This window comes from Gossypium arboreum, chromosome 5 (assembly GCF_025698485.1).
Source record: "Gossypium arboreum isolate Shixiya-1 chromosome 5, ASM2569848v2, whole genome shotgun sequence".
Lineage (NCBI taxonomy): Eukaryota > Viridiplantae > Streptophyta > Magnoliopsida > Malvales > Malvaceae > Gossypium > Gossypium arboreum.
In genome coordinates this window covers 27,843,409-27,856,654 of record NC_069074.1, presented here as the reverse complement: position 1 = coordinate 27,856,654, position 13,246 = coordinate 27,843,409, and the positions used below count along the sequence as shown (strand labels likewise).

The 13,246-nt window shown below is 33.0% G+C and overlaps 1 protein-coding gene across 1 annotated transcript; it reads right to left on the bottom strand.

The window, feature by feature from the left end:
* Positions 1 to 135: 135 nt before the first annotated feature.
* On the bottom strand, positions 136 to 4,989 carry LOC108451437 (receptor protein-tyrosine kinase CEPR2). The gene is made up of 3 exons (XM_017749126.2): positions 4,168 to 4,989; positions 865 to 3,560; positions 136 to 766 (listed from the first exon to the last, which is right to left on the bottom strand). The coding sequence occupies exons 2-3, from the start codon at positions 3,425 to 3,427 to the stop codon at positions 396 to 398; spliced, it is 2,934 nt and encodes a 977-aa protein (XP_017604615.2). The 5' UTR covers positions 3,428 to 3,560; positions 4,168 to 4,989; the 3' UTR covers positions 136 to 395.
* Between the last annotated feature and the right edge of the window lie 8,257 nt (positions 4,990 to 13,246).

Genomic DNA, 13,246 nt, shown 5'->3' with positions numbered 1-13,246 from the left:
ACTTGATTTTTTTAATTTATAATTTTAATTTACATTCTTTTTGTACTTTCTTAGATTTTAAAAATTTTAAAATGGTAACATGACATGAATCTCACGACATCACACCGTAATAAAAATCCAACTTGAAGAGTTAAATTGACAAAAATTGTCAAATTCACCTTTACCAAAAAAATAATATTAACAAGCTTGCATCAGATTTTAAGAAAAATGGTTTCCACTTCCAGAAACCCCATCAAGGGAGGCAAAGCTTTAAGCCTTTAACTGCTTCAACAACTACAACCTGATTAATTCTCAATACAAGAGTTTTTATATATTTATCCAATTTTAACCCATTAGAGTAACCCTTGATAGATGTCTGTACAAACATTATATATATATAATATATATATAAACAACTAGAGAAAACTGTTACCAGTTTTGTCTGATTTGATATCTGCAGAAATGGAAGTGCAAGTTTCAGCATCCATGAGCATATTAACCACTTCCCTCATTGTAGGGCGCAAATTGGGAAGCTTGGCTGCGCAGAGGATGCCAATCTTCAACACCTTAATCATGTCATCTTGAACAGTTTCAACGGCCACCCGATCGTCTAGAACCTTGACGACATTTTCACCATCACCGAGATGAGTTAAAACCCAATAAACTATATCTTTCCCTTCACCATACTCCTCTTCAATTGATGCTTTACCAGTAACTAATTCTAATAGTACCACTCCGAAACTATACACATCACTCTTTTCTGTGACTTTTAGAGTATATGCCAGCTCTGCCAATGAAAATCATACAGTTTAACATTAGATACACACACATATATATCAGAAATATGTGAAATATTGCTAAAAAGAGAGGTGTTTTGAAACTCACCAGGAGCAATATAACCATGGGTGCCAGCAAAACTGCTGTACTCAGATCCCTCGAGAGATTTTTCAGCAATCTTTGCAACACCAAAATCAGCAATTTTTGGCTCATAGTTGTCGTCAAGTAAAATGTTGCATGATTTTATATCCCTATGAATGATAGGAGGGGAACAATCATGATGCAGATAAGAGATTCCTTTAGCAGCTCCTAACGCAATTTTGTATCTTTGGTACCAGTTCAATTCTGGCTTTCCACCTTTGTTCTCACGTCTAAGTGCTTGAAACAGATTCCCGTTCGACATGTATTCGAATACCAAATAGTTCAATCCTCCTCTCATTAAGCAAGCATAGAGTTTAAGTATGTTTCTATGCCTGATTTGCCCCAAAATGTCCATTTCTGCTGCCAAAACCTTCATTCCATTCCCCTTCCATAGTTGTTTTACAGCTACCACATTACCCTTTTCCTTCAAATCCAGCCGATAAACTCGTCCGGTACCGCCACTCCCGATCAGATTTTCTTCCTCCAGGTTACATATTTCATCTGGATCAATATCCATGTGGTGAAAAGATGCAAGTTTCCATTTTGAATTCACTCCCTTCTCACCTTCCAAACCGTTTTCGACATCAGATTCACCAAGCTTGAAGTTCTTGTAACTCACAAGCAGCAGGCCAGCTAAAACAAGCAGCAAAGCTACTGCCATGATAATGAAAACAACCAATTTACCCCCCAACACCCTCTTTTTCCCTTGCCCTTCCTTGCAGACATTCAACAAAGTATCCTTCACAAGCGTTTTCGAATATTGGTCAATGCAAAGTCCGTTCCCGACAAATGCTTCATCTCCACCTATAGTCAAAAGATCAGAAGGAACATTTCCAGACAACTGGTTCCGAGATAAATCAATGGAACTTAGCCTCAAATTTTCTAGATTCTTTGGAATTGGACCTGTAAGTTGGTTTCCAGAAAGATTCAAAGAATTCAAAGAGCTCATCAATGAAACTGTTGATGGGATATTACCACTGAAACCATTATCAGCAAGATTCAAGTCCACCAGCCTAAAACAGTCGCTTATTTCCACTGGTATCAATCCAATCAGTGAATTTTGCTCAAGATGCAAGGAAGATAACTGCTTCAAAGCACCAATTTCAGCTGGTAGATTGCCAGAAAAGCTATTATTATTCAAAAGAAGCCTCTCTAGGTTTGCCAACTTGCCAAGTACTGATGGGACATTACCTGAAAACCTATTGTTCTTCAAAACCAACTGATTTAAGCTAATGGAAAATACAATCATGGGGGATATCTCTCCCTCAAAGTCATTATCACCAAAATCAATCATGGTTGCACGTGGAAGTGCCCAAACTCCATCAGGAATTTTCCCAGAAAGATGATTCTTATTGATCCTCGACCTTTCCAGTGATTTGCAATAGACATACGAATCAGGAAACTCTCCTGAAAAGTTGTTGTCAAGAGCCAATAACAGCCTTAGTTTCCTGTTTTCACACAAGAACCTGGGAAATTCACCTGAAAATTGATTCTCCGATATGTCAATGCTGTCCAGCGGTGAGAATCGACCAAAATTTGCAGGAAATACCCCGGAAAAATTGTTTCTATAAACAGAGAAGCCTATAAGATTACGCATATCACCAAAACCTGCAGGGACTTCTCCAGAAAATTTGTTATTATAACATTGAAAGACCACCAAATTCTTCAGATTTCCCATCTTTTCCGGCAATCTCCCGTGCATCTGATTCGACGAGATGTCGATTTCCCGCAACAGAGAAAGATCAGCAATCCCTGGTGGCAACTCGCCAGTAAAGTTGTTGAAAAATAACTCAATCTTGGTAAGGTTCTTCAATTTGGAAATCGAACTCGGAAAATCCCCAGAAATCTTGTTCCTTGAAATATCCAACGTCTGTAAAGCATTCAACTCAAAAATGGACTCTGGAATCTGTCCTCTAAGATTGGACCTAGCAAGAAATAGCCAAGTCAAGTTCTTCAAGCTCCCAATACTCTCTGGAATTTCACCTTCATCGTAATGGTTACTGGCTAAACCAAGATAAGCCAGACCTGTTAAGTTCCCGACCCAATTTGGGAACCTGCCTGAAAAGAAGTTAACCGATAAATCAAGAACCTTCAAGTTTTGAAGCCCAGAAAGATCTGGTATGGTTCCAATCATTCCATTCCAGGAAAGATTCAAAACCCTGAGATTGGAACAATGGTTTAGCTGAGGAGGAAGCTTCCCAGAAATTAAATTTTGAGGCAAATAAATGGTTTTAAGATTTCCAAGTGTTGAAATGGAAGGTGAAATTTCGCCAGACAGGGATTTGTTCGCAAGTGAAATCTCGATCACATTGCCTGAAACCGGATCGCAGCTAACTCCGAAGAATTCGCATGGAGATTCCGATTCTTTCCAGGAATCCAACACGTTCAAAGGGTCTTTCAGCATGTTTTTGAAGTCGAGAAGAGCTTGGGTTTCAATGGTGAGTGACAAAGAAGGCGGGAAAACAACTAAAAACAAGATTGAAACAAGGGAAAGAGATCGAAGGGAGAAGAAAAGTGGGTGTTGAGCCATTGTTGAATTCTTGATGATAAATTAATAATACCAAACCCAGGATCTTAAAAGCATTTTGAAAAATTAGAATTTGGAAGCTGAATTATTGACATATGCCGATAATTCCAATACCGTCCTGGGCAAGTGGCAAAAGCTGAAAGAGAAAGACAAACAATTACATGAACAAAAATACTGAATTATTATTTTATTCAGACAAACATTAAAATAAACATAAAACATTAATACAAATAAACAATCTGTGAGTGAAGTAGGTTCAAATTTTGCTGATAAAGAGAGAGAGAGAGAACGGATGTGACGTTGAGACGTCAATTTTGTTTGTAGCTGTGGATTACTATCGGTATCCATAATTAATTATTAATAATTATTATTACAGGAAAGAATATTAGAGACTTAAGCAGGCTTTGAAGTTACTCATTATTACACATATTCTTTTGTTAGAATGGATTTTCATTTGTTCACTAAGTAAAGCAAAGAAATGATTAAAAAAAAGAGGATTCTTGAATTAGTTGAAATTATGATAAATTTCTTTGAAATATATTAAAAAGCAGCCCTTTTTTTAAGGTCGGAAAGTCTGGAATGTTAAGACTCAAATCTAACTTTTAGGTCCTTTAGAGCTATTATTCAATGGATTAAAGCACTAATCATAAACAAAACTTTTTCAACGCAAAATATGAAGAAAATAATCCATAACAACCAATCTTTTTCATCTTCAAACATAAGAACAAATTGGGGTAACGTACCGATAGAAAATTCAGGGTGAAATCCAAAATTTCTCGTTTCGTTGTTTGGCCACTGAGAATGTTGAGCTTAGCTCCCCAAGAAAATAACTCAGTTTCCCAGAAAAGGAAAAAGGCTGGTCTTTTAAGTTTGACTATCTAAAAGCGTTACTTTTCTCCAAAATGTCACTTCTTTTTCCCTTTTTGACACTGTCACTGAAACTCAGTTTTTCCCTAAGAAACTGAGAATAAATCAGAGTAAAAAGGGAAATAATAATAGTAAATAAAAACCCAGTGGAATGATAATAGTTTGAGGGTGAATAAACAGACAAAATGCTACGAGAAGAAGATTGGGTTAGTGGGGCAGAAAGGCAAACATCATTCATTGTATCGATGATGCGTACATGATTTGAGATTTAGATTTGGGAAATGGTGTAGGTGGAAGCCCCTCTAAAACATAAGATTTAATAATAGAAATAATATTTATATATATGATGCAGCCCAAACAAATTTAACTCCAAGTAGTCGCTTGGATTTTACTTCTTGTGCTAAGTAAAGATGAAATTTTCTTTTGGAAATTTTAGTAACCAGAACTCAATTAGAAGAAGAAAGATCCTTAGGATTAATGGAAGAATTTGAAGTTTCTTGGATGCGTGACAAAGGACTTCAAGCTGAAATTTTTAATTAAGAAAATAATTTATAAAATTGAAATAAAACAAGAATATCTGAAAAGGGATAGAATATAGGATTGTGGAACGGTAACGTGTGAATGATAGTTGATCAAGTCTCATTTGACACCGAAAACACCAACAAACAACCTTAATGCTCCTTAATTAACTCCCCCCTAAGTAAATTATTATGGCAAATTAAAGTATTAAGAATCCCACCCCCAATTTGTATTGGAATTATCATAACAAAAAATATTAAAAAATAATTACGATAAATTATAGACTCTTCTCACCACATTATTTTTATTCTTTTCAATTAGTTAATGATATTTTAATATTTTTTAGATATCATTGACATATAATCTGGGTAATTTTTTTACCTTGAACTCAAACTCAAACTCAAACTCAAATCCTGAATCTTAAATTCGAACATAAATATGATCTAAACCCTGAACCCGTTCATTATGTAGGATTCAAGGTTTGGAATTTGAGTTTCGAGATTCAGGATAACAAAATTACTAAAATTATGTGTCAATGACATGAAAAAAATTGTTAATGTCATTAAATAATTGAAAAAAGACCATGAATGATGTAGTGGAGAGGGTCTACAAATTAATTTCTCCAATGTTAATTCTTGATGGATGTTGAATCCACCAAAAATAATATTCTTACACCTGATCCTTAAATATAAGGAGTAAGGTCAATTCCACAAAGATTGTTTTAATTGGCTACGCGCTTAGCTCCGGTTTCAAACCAATCCTTAATAACAAGTCTTCCACTTGAACCAATAAATTAGTTATATTGATCGGTAAAGCCTCAGGTCACTAACCCTATGATAGACTTGTGAACTAGAAGTGCCTAACTTGAACCAACAACCTCAATCGTGTGGATCGTTTAGATCTGATTGCCATTTTTCTTGATGGATCTAACTAACTACTTAATTGAACATGTCAATATACTTTTTGGTAAATTAAATATAACAGACGATTAATTCAGTATTTTCATTTGTATATTTATCAACACTGAATTAACAAAAATTCAGTGTCAATATAATTTTATGAGATGATAGTATCTATTTTCTTAACCGAAAAAATAACAAAAAAAAAAAAACAGAATGAAGATTTTGAATTGCGGCTTCTAATTTCATGGCTCTCCTCAAATTGTCCATCCACTGGATTGGGGTTGAGCTATTCCCAAGATTAAGTTTATTGGATGAGCAAGGCGCAAGAATGTAGTGGTGAAACAGAACTGAAAACGAAAGAAAGGAAAAGTTGAATTGGAATTCATTTCTGATTTCGTACTACAGAGGCGCACCCTTCCCCACGCATATATATTATATAAGAAATAAAATCTTAATTCTAGTTACATTCAATAATTTAGAATAAAAGATAATAGAGGAGAAAGTAAAAATAAAAATATCATCTTTTAAATAAATCCCAAAATAAAATAAAAATATCTAAACTCTTGTGCTGTTTATTATTATTTGAGGGCCCATATTTTTTTTTATTTTTTTTCTAGACTTTCTCGACTTTACTCCACAACTTCATAAAAATGAAATAATAAATTCAAAGTTAATGACATTTTATTAAAAAAGTATATCAAATAATCATAATAAATATGTTAATTACTCACATTATCACTCTTAATAGCCAATCATCCCAAACTTAAAAAAAAGCATGTCTAAAGAACTTGCAAAACAATGAAAGTCTACAGCCTAAAAGAAACTCAATTGAATTCAGCTATGCAATGTTCATTAAAGTAAGGTATAATCAACATCTTCCTTCAACTTTACCAAAAAAATTTATTTTAGTCAATCATTTTTTTCCCTTTTTTTCAATTTTTCAATTTGTATTTTTTATTAAATCGTCTGAAAATTTAAGAAAAAGTTAACATTTTTTAACTTTCTTGGCATACATGTAGATTGACATGTGGATGACACATAAGCATTTAACTAATTTTTAAAATTTTAAAATTAAAAAATTAAAAATGATGTTTAAATTATCAAAATTATTAAAAAGTATAAAAAATATTTTTAAAATATTTTAAAATTTTAAAAATAATTAAATATTAACGTGTATGCCATGTTAGTAAAGTTAACGTTGATATAAAAAGTACAAATTCAAATACTAAAAAGGTCAAAATTTTAAATGAATAGCTAAAATGATTTTTTTTGTAAGGTTAAAGGCCAAAACCTTAAAATAATACCAATTGAATTCTTGATATAAGAAACTAGTAAAATTTGGAGATTTATTTCAAGTAAAACTCTTCAAAATTCTAAAAAAGATTTAAATAAACTTACTTTACTTGATAATACAAAAAACTAGTAAAATTTGTTAGAATTTGATCCTCATGTTTCATAAAAGTTGAGAAGTTAGATCAATTGTATTATACTATTAAATCTTGTCATAAATTAATAATTTAAAATTAACAGTTTAACAATTTATATGTAATAAATTAGTAAAATTAACCATTATAATTCTTATGCTTACTAATGACTAGATTAAATTCTTAATTTTCATAGAATATAAATAAGGAAACTAAATCCTCAAAGTTAAAAATAATAAAAATCTACCATCGTAATTCATATCCTTACTAATGGCTAAATTAAATTCTTCGTTTTCGTAGAATATAAACAAGGAGTCAAAGCCATTTTTTGACTAACTGTCAATTTATAGATTTATAGCAATTCATTTTTAATACCTTTATTTATATATATATATATATATATATATATATATATATAGATAGATAGCTTCATCCTCGATACATAATTCATTGCATTTAATAATTAAAAATATATTTTTCAAAAAGAAATAATTAAAATATATTAAATGATTTCATATTAAATTTTAAATAAGTTAAAAGTATTTATAAGTAATATAAGTAATTTTTTTAAAAATAACAAGTAAAAATAATATATCAAATTAAAGTATTGTAAGAAACAAAGTTTCTATTTTAATAAAAAAGTTTGAAGAAATTTTCAATTATAAACGGAATTTTTAAATAAAAGGCTTAAAAAGTGAAATTTAACTAAACCTTCTTTCCAATTTAAGAGAATTGATTCTAAATACAAAAGAATTATTCATATTCATTCTTAAATTAAATGAAATATTACCAAAGGTGAAGCAAAAGATAATAAGAAAAAATTGAAGACGATATTAAATTATATATTTTTACGATAATAAAATATAATTTTATTATTTTAACAGTCGATATTTTTATAATTTTTAAAAATTAAATCAAATTTTATCATATTTGAAGAATTAAAATGTAATTTCACCATTATTAATTTAAAATTTTATAAATTATAGAAGAGTTAAAATTAAAATTTTCATTTTAGAAAGCCAAGTCTCTGCAAAGCCCAGCTCCGCCCTAAATATTATATATTAATTAAAACATGGGTCCAATAATTATATATGGATAAATGCTAAGTAATAAATGTGTTCATTTATTATAATTCTGTGTTATTTTTACGTACCTTATTTTATATAATATATATGATATTATAATTAATTTATAATTTTAATTAAATAAACATAATGTAATAAATGTTATTTTTAATATATAAATATTTTTATCAGAAAATAAATAATATTTAACCAGTCTTTAGAGAAGCACCGTGGCACAAAGAAAGATCCCAAATATATATATTAAGAGTGAGAAACTTTGGTTTGAAGCATTTGTTGTCGACCTCTGACTTTTGTCCACTCCTATTTCGACTTATATGAAATGGTGCAACAAATTTTAACCATAATCATAAATTACAAATAATTATTGGTGTTGGAATATGTATGGAAATGGAATCATGTGCATTTAATTATTATTACTACCTACGTGTTTTCTTGATTTCTTGTATGAGTTAGTTGTGATTTCTTAAGAATTTTATGTCTGTACCTTTTTTTCTTTTAAGGAATTTACGTGTATGTTTTTAACAAGTAAAAATTTAAACTTTAATATTTATACTATTTATTAAGTGTTTTATTGAGTTGGAATCACCTTTAATTAGGTCACCGTCTCGATTAGTTATAACACCTTAATACCTGACTCAATCTTCAGGTCCGGGCTACAAAGTGTCACATTCGTTGTTGGAGCAACTATAATATTTAACTGATAACATGTTAATTTGCATTTTTTTTGTGTTTAATTTGATTTATTTTTGAACTAAACCCTGCTAATTAAGTGCTTTTATGATTTAATCTTGTCAGGAATGCAATTAGTCAAAAACAAGCTAAAAAGGGCTAATTTGAAAGACAATCATTGAAATGGGGCTAAATGAAAAAGGTGGAGGAAGCCAAGGACACATCAAATATTTTGACTTCGTAAAAGCCAAAAATAAGAAAACCTTATTTTATTTTATTTTTGATTTTATATTAAATTAGTTTAGGCTAAATTTAGTAAACTTTATGTATATAAATAGGGACTTTATGTTATTAAGAAATCATCCATTAATTCTATATTCCTACTTCAAATTGGAATAGAATTGCTCTTCCCTTTTCTTTCAAGTTGACGTGAGCTACTGCCATTTTCATTTGAATTTTGCTTGCTTTTATAAAATTTGGCTAATTGCCTTCCAAGTCTTTTCCATTCCCCAAATTCTTCCATTATCATCAACCTACCTTTCTAAACATACAAAGCATGATTAATTTCATGCTTAACTAAATATCATCTTAGCTTTAGGTCGGTGTTCTTTCTGGTCGAGAATCGTAAGATATGAATTCGTGCTAAAATTCGTACAATTGATATTCATTCTTTTCCCAAGTATCGGGATTGACAACTCATCCCTTAAGGTTAACTCGATTACAAGTAAAAAAGTGCACGTTTGGTTGGAGTCATGTTAGCTGACAGTTGGAGAAATGAGTCAGCCGTGCTATATTCGGATCTCCAAGAACAAATTGAGGAAGAAGTGATCGGATTTAAACGATCCATGTAGTTGAGGCTGTTAATTCGAGTTGGGTTCTTCAGAACTCAAGACTACCGGAATCTTGAATCGGGAACACGTGTTTCTTGGTTAGATAATAGGTAAGGGTTGGTTTGTATATTGTACCGGAACCAGCTACGAGAGGAAGAATTGGTGGTTAGGACGTTCTTAATTGCTATAACCAACTTATTGTTTGAAGGAGAAGATAAATTTTCAAGGATCGATTCTTGATACGAAATTTACTGAGTCTAAGGCTAAGGCTTATTTTTTCTGCTTACACAAATCTTAATTTATTTCCAGTTTACATTTATTTTTAATAGTAGTCAATTGTTTATTTAAGCTGACTAGATTATTTACTTTCTTAAATATTTTCAAACTCCCCCGATTTAATTGTTTATTTTTCACAGGTACGTTTAGAGTCGTGGGCACGACTCTTGACACGACGCTTGATGCAACGAATATTCTGTTCATAAGTGAACACAGAAGTTGATTACGATATCCAATCCCTGTGGACTCGACCTTACTACCACTCTTTGCTACAATTTAGAGTTTTTTTTGTAGGAATTATTTTTGGTGGTTTCGATGCCCATTAAATTTTGGTGCCGTTGTCGGGGACTGGATATATTTTTCTAATTTTTGTTTGTTAGAGTTTGAACCAAAAATTGAGAAATTGGCCAGAAAACTGTGAAAAGAAGCCATATGACGTGGTAAACAGCCAAATCCCGAATTCGAAGCCATATCATACACCGAAGAAATTTTCTCGTTTGACGAACCAAACGAGATGGCTGAGCAGACGATACGCCAACTCGCGGCAGCTTCGGATGAAAAACAACCTTTATGTATAACCCATCCGGTAGGAGGAACGCTGTTCGAGTTAAAATCTGGTTTGATTCATTTATTACCCACCTTCCGTGGACTAAAGAACGAAAACCCACACACCCACCTTAAGGAATTCCATATGGTGTGCACAAGCATGAAACCTCAGGGAGTAACCGAAGACCAAATCAAACTTTGTGCTTTTCCTTTCTCACTAGCCGACTTTGCTAGAGAGTGGCTATTTTATTTGCCTTCAGGATCTGTCAATACATGGTCTGACATGTCTCGTTTATTTCTTGGCAGGTTTTTCCCTGCAGCTCGAGCGGCAGAACTAAGGAGAGACATTATGGGAATCCGTCAGAAATGGACTAAATTGCTCTACGATTACTGGAAGCGATACAAAAAGTTGTATGCAAGTTGCCCACAACATGGACTGATTGAACAATCATTCTTGCAGTATTTTTATGAAGGATTGCTCCCGATGGAAATGAAAATGATAGATGCTGCAAGTAGGGGGCACTCGTTAATATGACGCCTCAAAGAGCGAGAGAGTTGATTTCAACCATGGCTACTAACTCTCAACAATTCCGATCAGCCACAGAACCCACGAGACAGGTTCATAGGTTAAGTTCTCTATCTTTAGAAGATAAAATTGATAAGCTGACTAACGTTGTTCAAACTTTTCTTACAGATAAAACGGGCCCAGCATAGTTGTGCGAAATTTACACTAAGCCAGATCATCTGACGGACTCCTGTCCGATTCTACATGAGGATTCGATAGAACAAGTGAATGTTGTTGGGAACTTTCCAGGACCGCCCCAGAGGCAGTATGACCCCTACTCAAACTCGTATAATGTGGGGTGAAAAGATCACCCAAATCTAAGTTATGGGTCGGATCCTCAGTCAATCAACCTTACCAACAAAGGTTGCCTCCGAATCAACAATTACCGCCCCCAAAGTCATCTTTGGAAGCCATAGTGGAAAGGCTAGTCAATAGTACTGAGAAGTTTCAGCTAAAAACTGAAATGCATTTGCAGGAGTTAGATAAGTAAGTGAGTAAGCTTGCGCTCACGGTTAGCCGTTTGGAGTCCCAAAGTAAGCTACTGTCCCAAACTGAGCCTAATCCAAGACACAATGTAAGTGCTATGATGTCAAGGAATGGGAAGGTTTTGGAGCCCGTACCTAGCATGAGTCGTGCCGACAATGCTGGTCGAGATGAGAAGAAACTTGACACAGAGGCTCTAATAGAGTTAGCACCACAAAAATCATTTGTAGTACCACTTCCGTTTCCTGGAAGACTTGTCCAATGCAAGAAGGAGCGAGAAGAGAAGGAGATCCTTAACACCTTTCGAAAGGTAGAAGTCAACACACCTCTTCTTGATACGATTAAACAAATTCCACGATATGCAAAATTCTTTAAAAAATTACGCATAAGTAAAAGAAGCTCCTAGGCAATGAAAATGTGAATGTCGGAGAAAATTTCTCTGCCGTTTTACAAAGGAAAATACCACCTAAATATAAGGATCAATGTATGTTTTCCATATCTTGCAAAATAAGTAGTGTCATTATTAAAAAAGCCATGTCTGACTTAGGCGCATCAATTAATGTTATGCATTTGTCAATTTATATACTACTTAATGAGAGTCATTTGAAGGAAACAGGTGTAATTATTCAGCTTGCAGATAGATCTGTAGTGCATCTGGAAGGAGTGCTGGAGGACGTTCTTGTTAAGGTAAACGAGCTAATATTTCCTGCAAATTCTACATTATAGACATGAAGGATGAAAACTCGGCCAATTCATCTGAGATACTTCTTGGGAGACCATTCTTGAGTACCGTACGAACGAAAATTGATGTTTAGAGTGGAACACTCACCATGGAATTTAACGGTGAAGTGGTTAGGTTTAGTGTTTATGAGGATATGAAACATCCCAATGATAAGTTACAAATCGTACCTTGCAGAAATGTAGATCTCGATATTAAGCAAAAAGAATTATCGATGATCCAAAAACCAATACGTGAAGCTATCATGAAAGCCTCGAAATTAGATCTGAAACCATTTCTAGAACGTACAAGGATTTCGACAGAGAATAATGCAAACTTGAACTGAGAAGCTCAAAGACACCTCAACCTACTAATGATAGGAGAATTCGGGAAGGGCTTCAAGGATAGTGGGCAAAGGTCGAAACTTTTCTACAAGAACATTCACATGCACAAGATGGAAAAATTAATTCTCAATGAGCCAAACGGATAACATTTATGGTAGTCGAGCTAACGACGTTAAAAAAAAGCGCTTTTTTGGGAGGCAACCCAAAATTATTTTCATTTATTAAATTTTGAGTTTTAGTAAGATTTAGGGTGTAAATAAATAAATTTTTATTTAATCCAGTGAATTTCCTATTTTCAAGAACGTAATAGAGGTTATGAATTTTTCCAAAAGTCGGATAATGATTGTCACGTGGGCACGTCGTGCTAAATGCTAACAATTATTTCCCAACGCCGACAACATCGTTAGAAATACATGGGGAGTATTCTCAACCTTTCTCTTTGCTTGTTGCTTAAGTTACTGTCCTTTATTTCATATAACACATGCTTGAGCACAAGCATAGATTAAGTAGAGGGGTTGAATTGGTAAGTAAATATGCATGATTTTTGCTGTATGTCTCTCTTTTGCTTGTTTTCAATTTTACGTTGAGTTCATT

Coding starts and splice junctions, on each gene's coding strand:
- LOC108451437 (XM_017749126.2), bottom strand. CDS start 3,427: ATGGCTCAACACCCACTTTTCTTCTCCCTTCGATCTCTTTCCCTTGTT. Junction 767..864: donor CCATGGTTATATTGCTCCTG/GTGAGTTTCAAA, acceptor TTTCATTGGCAG/AGCTGGCATATACTCTAAAA.